At 38.1% G+C, this 18,081-nt stretch overlaps 3 protein-coding genes across 3 annotated transcripts; 2 read left to right on the top strand and 1 right to left on the bottom strand.

Annotated features, from left to right (window-relative positions):
- Window positions 1–1,417: 1,417 nt before the first annotated feature.
- Window positions 1,418–3,558, top strand: LOC140761057 (uncharacterized). The gene is made up of 5 exons (XM_073098236.1): window positions 1,418–1,943; window positions 2,037–2,294; window positions 2,381–2,633; window positions 2,738–2,845; window positions 2,941–3,558. The coding sequence occupies exons 1-5, from the start codon at window positions 1,722–1,724 to the stop codon at window positions 3,066–3,068; spliced, it is 969 nt and encodes a 322-aa protein (XP_072954337.1). The 5' UTR covers window positions 1,418–1,721; the 3' UTR covers window positions 3,069–3,558.
- Window positions 3,559–5,163: 1,605 nt separating this feature from the next.
- Window positions 5,164–7,336, bottom strand: LOC140761412 (uncharacterized). The gene is made up of 3 exons (XM_073098722.1): window positions 6,947–7,336; window positions 6,487–6,837; window positions 5,164–5,809 (listed from the first exon to the last, which is right to left on the bottom strand). Exons 1-3 carry the CDS (start codon window positions 7,241–7,243, stop codon window positions 5,192–5,194), a joined length of 1,266 nt encoding a protein of 421 aa, XP_072954823.1. The 5' UTR covers window positions 7,244–7,336; the 3' UTR covers window positions 5,164–5,191.
- A 4,933-nt stretch (window positions 7,337–12,269) lies between these two features.
- LOC140761664 (phosphatidylinositol:ceramide inositolphosphotransferase-like) lies at window positions 12,270–17,253 on the top strand. Its single transcript, XM_073099090.1, has 12 exons — window positions 12,270–12,563; window positions 12,672–12,761; window positions 14,124–14,210; window positions 14,308–14,376; window positions 15,397–15,477; window positions 15,554–15,625; window positions 15,739–15,799; window positions 15,887–15,989; window positions 16,082–16,177; window positions 16,256–16,302; window positions 16,381–16,505; window positions 16,828–17,253. Exons 1-12 carry the CDS (start codon window positions 12,531–12,533, stop codon window positions 16,906–16,908), a joined length of 945 nt encoding a protein of 314 aa, XP_072955191.1. The 5' UTR covers window positions 12,270–12,530; the 3' UTR covers window positions 16,909–17,253.
- Window positions 17,254–18,081: the final 828 nt, after the last annotated feature.

Below are 18,081 nucleotides of genomic sequence, written 5' to 3'. Positions count from 1 at the left end.
ATCAATTTTGAGGAGGTATTAATACAAATAAGACGGGAAGGATCTCTCCGCAATAATAATAAAGTAGTTGGTGTTCGAGGGAAAAAGGGTAACTTTTCAATTAACCCCCTCTTTTTATCTCTAATATCCCGTCCCGCCCTTTTCTTTCCTCCCAAAGCCCGTGCTGTCCTTTTCAGCAGGTACGCCCGTCCTCTCTCTCCCCCAAGTTTCAACTTTATTAATATAAGAAAAACAATTTTATTTATTTTTGGTGGGTTGGGAGAAATTAACGGCATATAATAAGCGGAGTGGCGTCCGCGAACCAGGGAGTGGGGGCCACGTCGCCCATCACCGCCAACCAGGGAGGCAACGCTAGTTTCAGTCGAGAAGAATGGGGGTGCCGCCGTCAGATTGGATAACGGAAATAGACGGACGTTTGTTAAATGTAACGGAGACGGAGCGGTGAGAGTAACCGAGATAGTGACAGGCGACGACGGTTATCCTGCGGGAATCTCCTCAGCTGCCACGTCATTTTAACACCCCATGAGATTCGAGATTCCGAGAACGAGGAAGAAGTGGTGGGGGGGTGTGATCACCTTCGATGGGCGGTGCGAGAAATGGTCGCCACTCTGGCACTCTGACACGATTATACATATATCACCCTCCAAAGTACTTTCATTTTTATTTTATAAAAAAATAATTACTTAATTGATATTTACCCATTCACCCTATATACAGAAAAAATATATACAATTATAATATTAACTATGGTAATAAGATTCGTTCTAATAAAAATTTTCCCATTAAGTTTCTATTAGGTGTCGACAAACAAGAGAAGGTTAGAGGATTAATCCAAAAGTAAGGAAATTGGTGTTCCCATGATCAGGTAGGTTATCCTTGTCGCGGTGAGTGCACTGACGGTGACCCGACCCCTTTGCACAGTTGTATAACCGCCGTTGTGAGCTCTCTGTGTGTGGGCGTTTCGCATCGGTTACTCCTAGCGCGAGTTATGGAGCGAAGCATTTTTTACGTGACGGTACCATACTTTGTCTTTATTTTCCTCGTACTTCTCTGGGGATTCAGGTCTTCCTCCACTCTCCCTAATAAGAATCTTGCAGTACCTTCCGTGTTTCATTTAACCTCTTAATTAACAATTACAACCTTCACTTACTTACTAATTTAATCAGCGGCCGTCCAAGTAAAGTTGCGGCCCCTTTAATAAATACTCAAGGGAGAAACATAGGGCACGTATGATGGATAAAGAGACAAATGTCTACTACTCCAATCAACGGGCTTCAGTTTCTCATCATCTTATATATATATATATATATCTTTTTAACCCCCCCCCCCCCCCCATCCCACCCCACCCCCTTGAATAATTTATTTATTAAGAAATAGAAGAGTGACCCCTCCTCTCTTTCTCTCTCCACTTCCTTTTCCGTTATAACCGAGATCGCTAGGTTTGGTTTCCTTCTCTTTTAAGCCCTCTTGCTTTTCTCAAATCTCGTCGCTTGGGCTTTCTTTCCCTGTTGTTATATAACTTTGTTGAGGGACCCAAGAGAGTGGGAGCCAGAGGAGAGGGGGAACAACGCCCAAGTGTTTGCTATTATTATTTCTTCTCCAACCAGCGAAACCCCAACTGGCGCAAACCACGGCCCTCTTCTTCTTCTTCTTCTTCTTCTTCTTTCCTTTGCTTTGCGGTAATTTCTAGCCTCTGATCTCTTTTGGGGTCTCGGTTGAGAATGGCGAAGGAGTTCGAAGACGCCGAGTTCTGGCTGCCGTCGGAGTTCCTGGATGACGACTTCTTTGTGGAGGAGGAGAAGTCCGTGACGCCGGTAGAGTCGGTGACGGGGACCGAGAGCGACGAAGAGGAGTACATGGCCGGGTTGACGCGGCGGATGGCGCACTCATTCCTCCTTGACGACGGGAAGGAGTTCTCTGGCTTCGCCACGGCGAAACCGCAGGTTGGTTGTTGGTGTTGTGGCCTCTACTTGCGTTTTTGGCTTCTGGGTATTATTGAAATCGGCTAATTTGATGTGTTTTGAATCTATTTGAAGGGTAAGGTACTGGCGAGCTCACCGCAATCTACCCTCTCCGCCATGGGAAGCTGGTCCCCTTCTCAAGTGACTTCTCCACCGACTTCTCCACTCGAGAAGCCAAAAGAAGACCCATTAGACCTGCTGTACGAAGCAGCTGGGCAGGTGATGCGGTTGAGGCAAAACAACTACAGCCAAGTGGCTCAAACCCAACAAAGCTTTCAAAGCCGTGAGCTCTTGTACCCGACGAGAAAGCCGTCTCCGTTACAAGCGGCTCAGGTGGGTTTCTCTTGTTGCCTCCGGGCTGTTCGATTAAATGCCTCTGTAAACCGTTTTGTGAATGTTGTGTTACTCTCGGTGTTCAGTTCCATCATTTGAGGCAGCAACAGCTGCTAAAGCAGCAGCAATTCGCGTGGGGAAGGCAAAACAGGGCATCTGCCCCTTTGGGCTTGTCACAATCCGCATGGCCTCCGCTTCAGAAGCCACAGCAAACCCAGCCGAGCTCCGGGATGCGAGCTGTCTTCCTCTCCGGCGCCGGCGCCAAACGTGAGTCTGCCGGCACCGGGGTCTTCTTACCGCGGAGGACCGGAACCCCAACAGAACCCCGCAAAAAACCAAGTTAGTCCTCCGTTTTGCTTTATTTTATTATTCGGTCCTCTCCGTTAGGCTACAAGTTTCAGTGTGCTCCTAAATCCTAATTCATTCTTTTGGCTTTCTTGCAGCTTGTTCCACCGTGCTTCTTCCTGCCAGAGTTGTCCAAACGCTTAATTTGAATCTGGAGGAGTTGGGTGCCCAGCCTCGCTACCCTGGAGGCTTTGTTCTAGACCACGGTATGCAAATGATAGACTTTACGAGGGCCTCGGTGCAAGAAAAAACTCTTTTTTTTTTTAAAAAAAAATCAAGTCTTAATCCTTCACCAACGCAGATGCTTTAATGGGTCGAAGAAGCGCCACCATGCAATCCCACCAGAAGCGGAGCAACCACCATCTCCAGACCAATCACCATCCTGTGCCAGCTCATGAGATCCGTCTCCCCCAAGAGTGGACTTATTAATCGATATTTCGTGCCTCCTCTCATACTAACCTCCTTGTTTAGTTTACTCATCAGTAGGTTTAGCATAGCAAATGAAACTAGTAGTAGTAGTAGTAGTTGTTGTTGTTGTTGTCGTCGTCGTTTTAGTTGGTGGTGATGTTCTTTTTTGGGATTACATATTGATTTTATTTTGGCAAAGAGAGGTGATGTTTGATGAAGTTCACTACTTTTGAGGAGGAATGGTAGATGGTAGAAGAAATAAGCGAAGGGTGCTTTTGCAATAAGATGTACTCTTAGTTCCAAGATGTTTACCAACTTAAGACCTCGCTTTTTGCAGGCTCTTTTTTTTTTCTTACTTGCAAAGGATTCGAGCTTGGGTGGGCTCGAGAAATAATAAGCATATTTAGGTTTGTTTTGTTTTGGCCATAGAAGGATCTTTATTAGCAATCAGTGTTGGTTTTATTGTAATCCTAATCATATTATATGTAATATTGAGCAAGTGGTTATTGGCATTTCCTCCTACTTGTGTGCTGACTGCTGAATTCTAATTCATGCTGCTTCTATTCTTTCTCTCTACTCAATAGTTGGATAATGTTTTGTTTACTCTCTCTCGTAATTTGTCCCTTTATTAATGAAGGAGTTGTCTTTCTTACTTTAAATTTAATCTCGGTGGTGTTTCCTTCTGCGTGAAGGCTTGTCTGCCGTACCTACTGTTCGAACCCTATTCAAACTTTGACCGACAGGTTAAGTTTTTATCCTTTGTTGGGGAGTTTTGTAGGAAGGAATTTTAGTTTTTTAACTCCCATTGCAAAAGACAAGCCCCTGTATTATATTCTCTGCTTTGTTTTTATTATTTTTGGGGGGAGGCTCATGCGTTGCTTGAGTGGACTACACGTTCTTAGGTATGTGATGGGCATCCATGTAAATGTTGTGAGTTGTGATGGGATGCATGAGGCCCACCCATGTGCTCGTCACGTTCATGCTGAAGCCTTACATATCTAGACCGAGTGCATAATGATGATGGGCTGCATGTCCAATGGGGGGTGTTGATGGTGGTCTATGACATGATGTGATGGAGATCATACTCCCAGATCTTAGTGTACCTATCCAATATTTTTGAATATATACAAATATTTACTTGTATCAGAAAAGAGACGTGAAATCTTCAAGCTCTCTGTTAATGATATTAGCCCATACCCATATATATATATATATATATATATATATATATAGATAGATAGATATAGATAGAGAGAGAGAGAAGGTACACCCAAATAGGAATAAGTAGCATAGCCCATGTGAGACTTTAATTTGTTCCTAGTATGAATAACTCACTGCAAGGACTAAATACAACTCAAGGCCACTTAATAACTATCTATGTATCCATCCTCTTTGCCCACCCCCTTTTCAGAAGATTTTTTTATCGGTACACTGATGACCAACTGAGTTCCTGTTTGGATATCGTTTGAGCATATAATTTTTTAAATGCGTTCTTCTCAATCATCTACTATTTTATATTTACCGATAAAAATTATTTACTACTTTTACCTTTGCTTTTCTTCCCCTCTCCTCTCTTCGTTCATACGTGTGAAAGTGTATTCTGGTCGTTTGTTTATATCTTTTACTATTTTTCTTTTGTCATGTTTAGTGTAATTATGATATCACTAAATTGGTTTACATTCAAATATTTATTAAAAAAAATTAGTTTAAACTATCTTATTCAAGTTTAAGAAATAAGTGTAGCTAACCAAATTTATTTTCTCAACGTCACCTATGGTCATTATCTTTCAAGGATAGTGCAAGCTTTTTGCCAATTGTAAGCAAAGCCCAATAGCCCATCGAAGAGTATAATGTCCCATCGCTTAAATCTAGGCACACCAGTGCATTGATCATATGCTTTTGATGGTTGTGATCATACTAGGTCTAATCGTTGTTGTTCATATACGTCGTTGTTGGATGGGTACTGATACATGGATCAAAATCCATCCGATAGTCATCATCACACCCGCTCTAAAATGGTGCTCTCAGTGGTAATCTTGTTAAAATTCATCTAACAGATCGATTTTGGTAAGCATTGTTAGTATAGTTAATTATGAACCAAAACCAGAGCATTCGATGACATTATTAAAAATTGCCAATAATATTTACGAATCACTATCAACTGCAGCAACCTGTGATGGTCCAATACGAACACCACCACCAACCTGAAACCTAAGAGGTGGACGTGCACTGTTTAACGCTACGTCACAACCTTCATCCATCTCCTCCTCCTCCTCCTCCTCCTCTTCTAAATCTCCAGGAGCCAAGAAGCACTCCAAACTCAATCCCATTACATTAAACTCCACCTCCTCTATATTCCACGTCTCCTCCACCATCGACTTCGTCCTCCCCTCCCCCTTCTCGCCGGCCCTCACCAATGACACGGTGGTCCGCCCGGAGTGCGCCACGTGGACGCCGTCGACCATTCGGTAGCCGTCGATGAAGGACTCGGTGTTCGTCTCCCAGTAGGCGATCTCTTGGGTCGAGGGGTCTTTGATTTGGACGAGGTGGGCGTCTTCGATTTGGACGAGGAGGCCAGTCCTCTGGCTGAAGTAGCCACGTACGGTGTGGCGGACGACGTCGGCGTTGCGTCTGCCGCGGGCGCGTAGGGCGGCGGGCGAGGCGTCGAGGTGGAGGACGAAACAGTCGTCGCCGTTGATCGCCTTCTCGCCGACGCAGGCGGCGTGGGAGAAGAGCGTGGCGGTGGAGATGGGATCCAGACCCTGTTCGAATCATGCATGAAGGATATGCAGCAGTATATATGAGTATTTAATATTTTTTAGGAAATTTCTGAAAAGATTTTACTGTTTTTAACACCCTATTATATGTTAATGATAATTAAAACAAAACACAAGGTGGTGTAAATCATAATTCTTCTTTCTATTGTTTGTGTTGGAAGATGTTATATGATCTGAATCATTGTGTAAGGTAAAGTGAGTGTTAAAAAATGTGCCTGTTGGTTGGTGTTGAAAAATGTGCATCATTTTAACTAAGTTCCTAATTAATTTAGTAGGTGTGAATTAGAAATAGACTTTGTCTCATATGTGACCACATATTAATGTAAGACTGGAGTTAACAATTGGGTTGGTCAAAGAGAAAAGTTTGTCTCATATATATCATGCACACGTCTTGCTCTCCAGCACATTAATATTGATAAAAATAATAGTATTCGATACCAGCATATGATTGTGCATTTTATGGACCATTTTACCCTTCTTTTTTTTAAAAAAAAGGTTAAAAGATAAAATAGTTATTTAACATTTTCTGTTAATATCGTCGTAAAAGGATCTATAAGAAAATAGGCAATATTTTAGAGAGTTTAGATGTAATTAATCGTAATTACTACAGTCTATAGTAAGGGGAAAAAAATAAAATGAAGAAGGTTGCGTTTGTAAATTACCTGGAGGAATCTACGAAGGGGACGTGGTGGGCCCCTGAATGCATGTGAACGTTGTTGCCATGGAGTCTGCCTCCACGCCACCTTCCCATCACTACCGGCACTAATCTTACAGCCGGCCACCACCAACTCCATGCACCACATCTCCGGCTTCTTCTGCCATAGAACGAACCCACCCATCTCCCCTCCGCTAAAATTTACTCTACTACCCTTGCCATGGCCGTAGCTACCATTCCCCGACGACTTCATCATCACCTTCCCCATGGCGTACATGCTGCTCATCGAGCTCAACGCCTTCTCCCCTCCCACCGCCGCGACGTATTGCCGCAGAATGTACTTCGCCATCGACTCCGTCTACAGAAAGAGATGTGCGTTAAGTTTACCTAGATCTGTCCTGATACCCCTACGTGCTAACTCCTTATATAGCTCTTAAACAATAATCTTTACAAGTGAGAAGACTTACAAGAGGGCCTTCTTTCACGTCGCAGGGCGCGATGGTTTGGTAGTCTTCGATCGGTAGCGGCGCGAGCGGCGCGCTGACGACTCCGAGCATGAGCTGCAGGTCGGCTTCTCCATCGAGAGAATACGGCGCGTGTCGGCCGGCATAGAAACGCAGCCATGCCTTCATGTTGGTGCGCCAGGATTTGGTAGGTTTGGAGCTGCCAGTTGATAAGAAGGTCTCGTCAGGCTCAGGGATTGGGACTTCTAGCACGGTATCCAATCCATCTTCTCGGTCCCAATTTGGGCATAATTTCTTCATTGGAATTAATGGAGAGGGAGAGAGAGAGAGAGAGAGAGAGAGAAAAGAGGGGGGGAATGTGAACTTGGAATGAGATAGGGGGAAGCTATTAAGAAGCACTCCTCGCCTTTCTCATTACTCCATCCTCGCTGAAGTGCGAAGTAATATAGTCTTCTTAGGAAAACAAGAAATGTGTAATTAATTTTAGTCGTGAGTGCACGTTGTGCTACTCCCCCTTTCGTTCAACCTAGCAAGTCTTGGGATAAATAAAGGGGCGTTGACATTATTTGCTTTTATTGGACGTCGTCATTTGTTTTTTTTCTTTTGTTAATTTTGACTGTTGGAGTCCGTTGACCGATTATATTTTTTCAGGAATTCGATTTCGCCCAACACTTTTTATTTTTAATTATCTCATACACAGGACAATATTTTTTAACACAAGTCTCAGTATTTAGCTATTGCACTAAATTGTATGACTAGTAAAAATAAAAGTATCAAGCTCAAAGACACAAATAAAATGCAAACCTTTAAGTAGATTCTCAGATGTAATTCGAGAATTAAAGACACAACACTGGGAACACCCAAGGGCAAGAGAGTTAAGCATGAATCATCAACTGATGCCAATAAAAGGCTCCTAAAATCAATTGATAATAAGATACAAAACCTGAAGGGCGAGAGAGTTAAGCATGTATTTTATTCTGCATCTTATTTTCGTTTTAAACTTTTGATTATTCTTCTCTAAGACCATCCATATTTAATTATTGAGTTTTTCTTCCATACCATATAGTTAATTATTTATCAATCAGTTTGATGAAGATCTAACGGTTAAGATCTTCAAAAGTATAATAGGAATCAAAGATATTACCGGTTCACTAGGTAATTATTATTATTTAGATATATAATCTTTCACATTATTTTTTGATAATTATATTATCTTAATATTTTATTAAGTGAAAGACATATATATCCCTAACTAGAATAAGGGTATTGATGTCTTTATAATTAACTTGATGAAAATTTAATTACATTTTATCAGTTTGATTATTTTTTATTATTTACATATATCTCTTATTAGTTTAAGATTGATTTAAATTAAATTTTAATAGATAGAGATAGAGAATTATAGTTAAGTTGAAGTTTATCTCCAAATAATCAAATTTAAATTATTTAATATTAAATGATATTTCCTATAATTAAGATATAATTATATTTAAGAGAAAAATCTTAACGGAAGAAAAGAATGTATAGAGCGCTTCTTTAATATGGTAAAGGTAATTGTTTATCAATCAGTTTCATAAAGATCTAACTGTTAAGATCTTTAAGAGTATAATAGAAACATTAGAAAGTTAGACATATGTAATTAAATCTTCTTAATTAATATATTTTTTCTTACGTAATATAGTTTTGGAATCAGTATCGAAAAATCGATAACAGGAATCAAAACTAGCTATTATAACTGTAGAATTAAGATTATAATCTATGTACTCTAAAATGTCTATCAAACTAGAGATATTTGCCCATAGAATATTAGAATCATTAATAACTTGGAGTACAATATATGATAGTTTTAGCTATGTAAAGTGCCTAGAATTCCATTATTTGGAAGGTCACTCTCAATAAATTAAGCTTCAAGCAAAAGCATGTGTGATCACCCACTTACTCCATTCCTGTAATACAAATGCTTACAACTAATTAATCTCCAAGCTCATGATCAACTCATCATGCATGCATGCCTTAAGTTACAAGGTGCCGACCCTCACCGGCCAACATTGCTTCATGGCCTTCTTAAAGCTAATTAATAGCAAGGATAAGTTGACTAGCATTTAGAAGTTACACTCCACATACATCAATTACGTGGAAAAAGAATAATTAATGTTTCAAAACTTCTAGAGCAGTGAATTAATATGGTAAGATTTTAGGGTAAAGAAATAAAAATATATATATACTTTACTTGCATGTCATAAAAAGGGTTACTAAGTGGGTTGTTGGAACTTAATTAGGTGACCCTAACATTTGTCTTCTTCACAGGAGAATTATTGCCACTTTGATAAATGACAAACTGTGTAAAGCGAGCTAGGTTTGTGGTTACTCAATTATTTCTCCTCTTGAATCTTCTTCAAGTTCCAAACCTAACTTAAAAGACTTTTAGGTAAGGTAGTAATTCCACATGCAATTAATTCTCTACTGTATTACATACCCTTCAACTATATACTTATATAATTAGCCTGTGGGGCTAGTTATTAAAATCTCGGTGTTATATTTTAGATAATATAAGTGACAATTACACAGTTCTACTTGTCAACCTTCATAGGTGTAATAATATATTAGATGGTGGTAATTAAACCTTATATTTACCTTCCTAATTAGAGAGCTAATAAAGTTTTAAGTTTGACGTTGAAAGGAAAGAGAATATGTCAAAAATGAGAGGAAATTTGCGTGGCCTACTCGTCTAGGTGCCAATATATTAATCACGCATATTAACGGTCTTAATTGTGTCTAAAATTAAATACAGAGGATCATAAGATTATATAATTTTCTAAACTATCTTATGTTTACTTGTACACAATAGACGATGAACAGAGAATACTAAATTTAAGAGTATTATGATAATTATATATATATATATAGTTAATTTAACGAATTTCTTTTAGCTGTTATAAGCAAGATGTAAGAGTTAAATAATTAATATCCATATGGTTAAGTGTGAATAATAACTAATAAAAATTATAGTGCATTTTTTTATAAAATATTATTCAAAGTAATTATAGATGCTATGCCACACATTGTGAAATACTAGGGTAGAATCGTAATAATGACCGTTGTAGGGGGCTAAGGATGGAATTTTGTTGGGGCATAACAAGGGCGCGAAGAACGTGGGGGCGGCCGCGGGCGGCTGAATCGGTGCGTCGAGGTACAAATCTCGTATCTTCCGTTTTCGCCCTCCGATTTCCCCAAAATTGCCGGCCAAGTACGGACTACATCCAACCGGCGCCACGTGGCACCACGTCGCATTCCGCCCCCAATACCTCCTCCTCTCTTTCATATATTTATTTTTACCTTTTCTTTTTCTTTTTCATCCCAATTCTTAAGTACATATATATATTTGTATGAAGTGGGAGGATATTCGAATTTTATTTTATTTTTTAAAATTCTAGAGTATCAATATCATCTTGCATATATAATTAACTTATCTCATTTATATAATAACTGACTGTTAAAAAAACTATTTAAATGAAAATACTTTTTTGATAACTTATACATCTACCAGAAAAAACGGATCAAATATATAAATAATTTCATTTAAACTTGATTCGATCCAATCAGCAAGGATTTGGGTATAAAAAATTCCAACGATCAATATAGGCGGTTTGACCAAGTTAAATGAATCCAAACTTCCAATCTTAACTTTCACTGGTACCTAGTGTCATAGGATTCAGATGGAAGTCCTTTTAATCACCCTCATTGACTTTTCTATCAAACTTGTGAACAAGATTCGTAGCTACGAGAATAAACAAATTTACTTCTTCTTCTTTTTTTCAAACCAGCCCCAAAAGTTTGCCGAATTCAATCAAACAGTCCTTTTTATTCGTAAGGCTCTGTATATTATATTCAAATGTTAATAAAGTGGGGTTCCAATTCCATCACTTGAGTGCAACCCACGAGGTGACAGCAAATCCAATCTGGTCCCTCTATCGAGTGGGACCCCCTCCCCTATCATAAGCATCATTAACATCCACCAGCGTAAGTCCAACTTGGCCAGCAGCCAAACTAGACGAAAACTGTAGGGAAATTTGCAGGAAGCACCTCAGCTTTTGAAAGTTTTTACTTCAACTTCTATCTTATCAAATTTCTTTTGCAAAGGAGTCCTTATCTTTTACTAAAGAGACTAATTCATTTTTCCTTTTTGACAACAAGCCTGGATGCCCCCGTACTAATGAATTTGGATTAATTGTAGGTACACCTTCTTAACTATACTCTTTTTTCACCGTTATATTTTAAACTGTTTTAGGTTACAATGTCTTTTTCTAAATATTGGATCTGAGTGAAAAGGCAAACTATAATGACAAAACGCACCTAATAGCTATTATATCCCTAATTAATATATCATTATTTTATTATTTTAAAATAAATTAATTAAAATAGTACATTATATAATTGCTCTATTTTTTGTTTCTATTTTCCACTCGTTTCTTCTACCTTCGTAGGCGTTAGGCGGGGCACGAATGGGAGAGCAATGACAATGAGCTAGTCGTTGGCCTCCCATCCCATGCATAGCGATCATTGCCTCGCCGGTGGCAAGAGCAAGCGTGTCCGTAGAATGAAGATGAGGGAAAGGAAGAAAGAATATGAGGGTATATTCATCCATTATAGCCGGACTTAAATAAACTTAAGGTCTTTTCCCTTCAATGAGAGCGTATAGGCTATTTCGCAACTGATGTACTCTGATATGATTGCCACCTAAGCTTACTTGCTTAATTTTTTTGATGATAAAAGGATGATATTAAAATTTTATTAAAGTTTAGATAGGACATTATAACATAAAAAAAATTTGGGAGTCACCGTGAAAATCAAATTAGTCATAATTAACTCAAATACTCTTATATTAGAATAATAGTTTAAATATTGGTTGGCATAGAAGAAATATAAAATTGAAAATTGAAAATATAAACATTAAAAAAGAAATCAATGAAAATATGTAACTTTATTATAATCATTAAAAAGGGAACCTCAAATTTTTGAAAATATTATTTTAAAAAAATAAAATAATTAAAATTAAGGCAAGACGTTAAATAAATATTTTTCTAGAAGAAACAATAAAATATAGCTTGAACCGTAAGAAGTTTATAATATAGGGTGCTATGTGCAAAACTGTCCGAAGGAACTAGGAAGGAAGAATAGCTGGCCAGGGGCAGAAACGCAGATAAAATCAACCTCATGGGCCAAAAAAAGTAGTTTGAAAATATAGTATTTTATCACGTCACTTTTACAAAAAAGCCCTAATCTTTTCATTTCCTTTTTACCGCACCCGGAGGCGCAATCCCCACCCGGTCTCTCTCTCTCTCTCTCTCTCTCTCTCTCTCTCTCCCCCCCTCCGGACGCCGTTTCAGCGCTCTTATCTAACCGTCAGCGGCGATCCGAAGGGAGAGATCTCCAATTTTAAAGAACAAAGGGCACTTTCTTGCCATATTTGATAATAAAATACGCAAAGGGAATTTAAATTCGTCATTCTGGATGTTGAGATCAAAGGGTGGATGTTGATGTAGTATGGGAGCAATTTCTGTTCGTATTTGCAGAAGAAGAAGCAGTCATGACGGTTTACATTGCTCGCGAGGGTTCCAAGGTCTTAATCTATAATTTTCCTTTTTCTTGAGGGTTTTTTAATTTTGGGGCGATTTGGGTGTTCTTTTGGGAATCTTTGGTGTGATCCCTCTTTATTTCTTTGTAACAGCTATGGAGGAGGGTTTCGATGGAGACGGCGGTGGAGGTTAAAATCCTTTTGGAGAAGTGGAGGCTTCTTCTTGCAGGCCTAGTTTTGCAGGTAATTTTCGACATGGATTTCGTATTTTTTTTAAAAAATTTTATTTCTTGATGGTCTTGTTGATCTGGTTCTCTTTTGTCGTCGTCCAATTTGGTGGTCTTTTTCTTTTTTAATCTTGCGATGGTTTTTCTCGTTAGGCTCAACTCAATCTGCCTTGTAAAATATATTGACGTCGGAACTTTTTAGTTTTAGATCAAAGATGGGATAGAAGAATTAGATTGCCCAATGTGATGCTTTGCTCTTCTTCTTTTTCCCTGAGATCTCTCCTCTTTTTTTTATGTTGAGGCACCTGGCCTCTTTAAACTGATTCGTATTCTTCTTAGCGAAGATTAAGCCACTTAAGACTACCATTCTACCAAGGAGTTGTTTATAGTTACCGTGCAAAACTTGGGTTGCTTCAATCGTTTATATTTCACTATTCAGAAGGGAGAAAAAAAATAGTTTAGAATGTTTTGCACTACAAAGTAGCAGAAGTAAGTTTTCTAATTTTAATCAAGTTGTTGAAGCACTTATCAGCGCTTCTCACCAATGCCAATGCAAGAGAAGCAAGGGAATAATTTCTTCAGTGAACTCAGGAAAGAACTCATCGAGGAGCCCTTAATTTGTTCTTAGAACACAAAGACACTATAGTTTAGAGAAAATTTAGAGGAAAGTTGAGAAGTTATTTGTTCATTATACAAGTCAAGGAGTATCTGAGTCTTTCCTATAACGTGGTATGGTACGAATATGCAGTTAGTAGACCTATTTCTCCAAATATTGCAAACTGTTGGACATTCTTTTGTACCCAATTACTTAATAATATCTGATACCATCAATAGGCACAGTCCTATTTCTATTTTGTTTTGTACGTATTATTATGTATTCCCTAATTTACAACATCTCGTCCATATCTTACCCATATCTTGCGGTTTAGCTATTTCACTCCCCTGCCTTTGATTCTATATGGCATGGTGCATATTAATTGTCTTTTTTTTCTCTGGACCTGATACTTTTTTTTCTCTTCTTCCCCCCTCGAGTTGATTATTGTGTTATTATTTGCTAATTCATATTAATAGTAGCAACAGATACAATTGGAGAATCTGTCTCTATACTATAAACTTGTTAAGAGAATATTAAGAAACTAAATACGCAGTAGCTCAGTCGATCGATTATTGATTAAGACAGTAAAGATTCACTAAGAGTCTAAAATTTAGGGCCGGTTCTGACTTTTTTGGTACACAGTTATGTTGTAGTTCAAAGACTCCAAACAGCTATTTTAGTCTGAGATATTATGTTCTTTTAGTTTACTTTATTTTGATATTAGTTTGTTAATTTAGTAAAGACTAATTTCAGGATTTTTGCAATGGTTTTTCCTATGACTAGTATATTCATGGTTTGGCTGCCCGAGGAGTTCACTATTTACATCGGCCTGGTCCAACTCTCCAGGATTTGGGATTCATGGTCCTTCCGGTATGCATGAGTTCTATTATTCAATTATTTTGCCTTTAAAGATGCAGAACCACAGAATTTCAGTTTACATGTTGCTGCTCTCTATGCTATATTTTAGGAGCTTGGAAAAGAAAGAGGTTACGTCAGTGAGAGCCTGTTCACTTTCATCTTTGTTTCTTTTTTACTGGTATATTTCTCACTTCCTTCCATTTTCATTGTTTTCTTTTATTAGTGTAGCTATTTATTATTTTCTTGTTAGTTTATACCAAATAAAATCTTCATAGGGTGATGTGAGATGCTCTTTGAAAATAGTGTTGTGATATAATGACTTTGTGTTAATGATTTTCTTTCTCTACCATTATCAGACTTGTATCCAGAATAAATGTGTATCTGTTTCTTCAAGACACTGTTTCATGATTTAAAGGAATTACAGAGGACTCCAGTCAGTTCCTTGAATCGATATTTTTACAAATAAGTAGCAACTTCATGTGCCACTTGGTATCAAAAGTTGAACGCATGCCCCCTTGCCTGTTTGCATTGGGGGACTTTTTTCTGGAGGGTTGTCTGCAAGTGACAACCGGCCATAGATTATCATTTGATTCTTCTGGCATCATATTTGTTGAGAAAACTTGATGGTGTCTGTTAGAAGGAAGTACTATATATGCATTTGGTGTGAATCTGCTACAACCCTAAAATTTATGTAGGGAAATTATGAATTGAATCATTAATGATGCTTCTAGTTGTGAAAAATAAATGAACCTGCTCTGATGCTCCATATATTGCCTGTCGAAAGTCTGCAACTTTGATGAAAAGTATTTGACCTATAGAGCATTAGACTCCTATATAATAATTCCTTTTTTAAAGTAAAGCAGTACAGAAAAGTTTCTGCATGAGGCATTTCTCATTGCTATTATATTTAATTTTGTTTTTTTTTAGTCTCTGCATTTTGTTTGTAGTTTGAATTGAACTTTGTAACTTTGGAATCAAAATGCTTCTATGGTTCTATTCTTGATTTTCCAAAACTTTGTGCTTATCTTTCTGGAGAGTTTGTTCAGCATGTTCCCAGTCTTGTACTATTGTTTTCTTTACTTTATTTGCAACCAGACGTGGTGTTCTCTATCCAATTAGCAATTGCTTTCTATATTTGCAGGCTTTATATAATTCTGAACTCGTGGGTGTCATGACATTGTTTCTTTTTCTATTGCAGTGGACATTTCATCCTTTTATTTATCAAAGCAAACGTTTCTACACTGTTCTACTCTGGCGCAGGGTGTTGGCCTTTTTAGTTGTAAGTGCAATTGTCTAATTACTCTTACGTCCTATTCGGTCATTTACTAAATAAGGATGGAATATGTTTCATACAGGCTTCTCAGTTTTTACGGATAATTACATTCTATTCCACACAACTTCCTGGGCCTAATTATCACTGTCGTGAGGTAACATTTATTTATCAACAATTTAGTATTAGTTTGATAGCAGAATTACTTTTCAACTTATTAACATATAAGTAAACCACTTGAAATCGTACACTTTTTGGCTTTCTGTATAGGGCTCAAAGCTTGCCAGACTGCCACCACCGGATACCGTACTTGAAGTTCTCCTCCTTAACTGTATGTGATCTTTTTTTTCCCCATTTTGATCATATTACAACATACAGTGCCTGATATTTAGGTGTTGCCTCCAACTTCAATTTGCAGTTCCTCATGGAGTTATATATGGTTGTGGTGATTTGATATTTTCATCCCACATGATATTTACTCTGACTTTTGTGCTTACGTACCAGAAGTATGGATCTAAAAGGTACGACATATTTGACATCTCCTAGTTGATTGTTTTACTAGTAATTGAATATTAGAAATTTTCTTAATAACGTTCTCTTAATTCTTTTTCAGGTTCATAAAGCTCCTTGCATGGTTGATGGCTGTAATTCAGAGTCTGCTTATAGTAGCTTCTCGCAAGCATTATACAGTAGATGTTGTTGTTGCTTGGTAGGAGACACAATTTTCCACTGGAGTATTAATTTATTGTGTCATCTATTGTTTTTCTGATTTATCTTCATTTGGCAGGTATACCGTGAATTTAGTGGTATTCTATATTGATAAGAAACTACCAGGTACATTTGGATTTTGAAACTATAAAGTGCACTATATTCTAAAATTTCGATCATTAGTTGTCATTTATCTTCCCACAGAAATGCCAGATCGGACAAGTGGGTCGCTGCCTTTGCTTCCACTAAGTGTCAAGGAAAAAGAGGGCAAACTGAAAGAAGAGCACCATAAGTTGTTAAATGGAAATTCTGGGGATTCTACTGATCGGGTAAGATGGAGCATCTTCTAAACATTACTACTTTAATCTCATTGACAAATTTGTTGTTCTAGCATAATTAAGCATCAAACTGTTTTTGGCAGTCCTGCTCGGTTGCTTAAACATCTTAACAAAATCACTCATTCTATCAAGTACTCAGCCTTTAGTATCTATTACCTGTCACATGGAACATGTGATTGCATTACTAATGGATAAATTTGTCCTGTTCAATTTTTTTTAATCTTCTAAGTTCTTATTATCAGCATATGATGCATGCATTTACCTTATTTTTCTTTGAGAGCTGTCATCTCAACTTTTATCCACATCCTTTCAGAGACAGCGGACGCAAATGAATGGGAAGCATGCAGAGGATGTGAATCACGTCCATTCTGATAATACAACAAATGGTACATAGACGACTGATGCTTTTTTTATGGTTGATGTTCCTCTCAAAGGAGAATCCGATGAGGGATGCAACTGACCTGTGAGGCTTAAGCTCAAAGCCTCAGATGGAATGCTGTGTATGTTCTACGATATCTACTGGTTCTGCTGGTGGGTGCTCGTAGTTCAACTGTAAGAGTACCATAATTGTACCTGTAAAAGTTGTGTTTCTCAAAGGAAAGCTTACTTCTATGTACTATCCCCATCTGTTCTTCAGAATTTTCCATGGCTTGAGCTATCTTTTGTCCCATGGCTTATGGATTTGGAGGTTTGCCTGTATTCTTGGTGGTTTATGTAGTATGTTCCATAGTTGGATCTATTCTTTGCACTATGTGTTAATTACCTCTCTTTAAGTTTAATGGTGACTCTCTATTAGAGTAATTCTGGTGATACTCTTGTGGTAAATCTTACTTTCTTCCTGGTAAATTGCTTTGGTGGATTGATCACATAATACACTGTAAAATGTGAATTAGGATCCAGTAATTTTCTTTTCCATGCATGTCAAGACCTCTCATCTCTCATCTGTGATGATAATTTAAATGCATGAATGAAGCAGCAGGCACATGGAGAGCTCCATGCTTCTGACCATCCCTGGTGCATACCACATGATGTCTAGTGACAATCACACATGGCTCCCTTGTTTTTAAGCTTGTCAGGGCTATTTAGTAATCTTCCTTTATTTGTCTGGTATGGTAACTGGTCAATATGATTGCAGTCAACCTTGTCCTGTGGATCTAGATATCAGAGACTCCCATTGCAAATGCTGGTCAAGTCAACCGCATCTTTTGTGTCGTCTCTGTGTCAGGTACAAGCTTCAAATCTTTTGCCATCTCTATGGTCAATTCTGTTAGCATTGTCTGGTGTCTGGTTGCAGTTAAAAGCTAATTCCTTCATGTGCTTTTGCAGAGACACGGATGGTGGTGCGGAAGAAAGAGAATTGGATACTCACAAACTGTATCATGTATTATTGGTTTTATATATGGAGAATGATGGTCACAAGTCATCATCTCATATTTCTTCTTTTTTTTCATACGGAATTCAATGTTATAGTTTTTATTCCGAGAGGAGTCGAGGTGTGTTCAATACGAGATAAAGGGAAGGGGGAGCATATAGCTGTTTCAATATTCCATTGTCAAATGACATATTA

The sequence above is a fragment of the Typha angustifolia genome, chromosome 6 (assembly GCF_048772165.1).
Source record: "Typha angustifolia cultivar Huaian chromosome 6, ASM4877216v1, whole genome shotgun sequence".
In the NCBI taxonomy this organism is placed as follows: Eukaryota; Viridiplantae; Streptophyta; class Magnoliopsida; order Poales; family Typhaceae; genus Typha; species Typha angustifolia.
The sequence above is the reverse complement of the archived record's forward strand: the minus strand, read 5'-3'. Positions and strand labels throughout refer to the sequence as shown.

Excerpts from the sequence above, each read along its gene's own strand:
- LOC140761057 (XM_073098236.1), top strand. The coding sequence starts at position 1,722 with ATGGCGAAGGAGTTCGAAGACGCCGAGTTCTGGCTGCCGTCGGAGTTC. Across the intron at positions 2,295-2,380 it reads CTCCGTTACAAGCGGCTCAG|TTCCATCATTTGAGGCAGCA; the intron begins GTGGGTTTCTCT and ends CTCGGTGTTCAG. Across the intron at positions 2,634-2,737 it reads AGAACCCCGCAAAAAACCAA|CTTGTTCCACCGTGCTTCTT; the intron begins GTTAGTCCTCCG and ends GCTTTCTTGCAG.
- LOC140761412 (XM_073098722.1), bottom strand. The coding sequence starts at position 7,243 with ATGAAGAAATTATGCCCAAATTGGGACCGAGAAGATGGATTGGATACC. Across the intron at positions 6,838-6,946 it reads ACGTGAAAGAAGGCCCTCTT|ACGGAGTCGATGGCGAAGTA; the intron begins GTAAGTCTTCTC and ends CTCTTTCTGTAG. Across the intron at positions 5,810-6,486 it reads CCCTTCGTAGATTCCTCCAG|GGTCTGGATCCCATCTCCAC; the intron begins GTAATTTACAAA and ends TGATTCGAACAG.
- LOC140761664 (XM_073099090.1), top strand. The coding sequence starts at position 12,531 with ATGACGGTTTACATTGCTCGCGAGGGTTCCAAG. Across the intron at positions 12,762-14,123 it reads TTGCAGGCCTAGTTTTGCAG|TATATTCATGGTTTGGCTGC; the intron begins GTAATTTTCGAC and ends TCCTATGACTAG. Across the intron at positions 16,178-16,255 it reads GTAGATGTTGTTGTTGCTTG|GTATACCGTGAATTTAGTGG; the intron begins GTAGGAGACACA and ends TTCATTTGGCAG.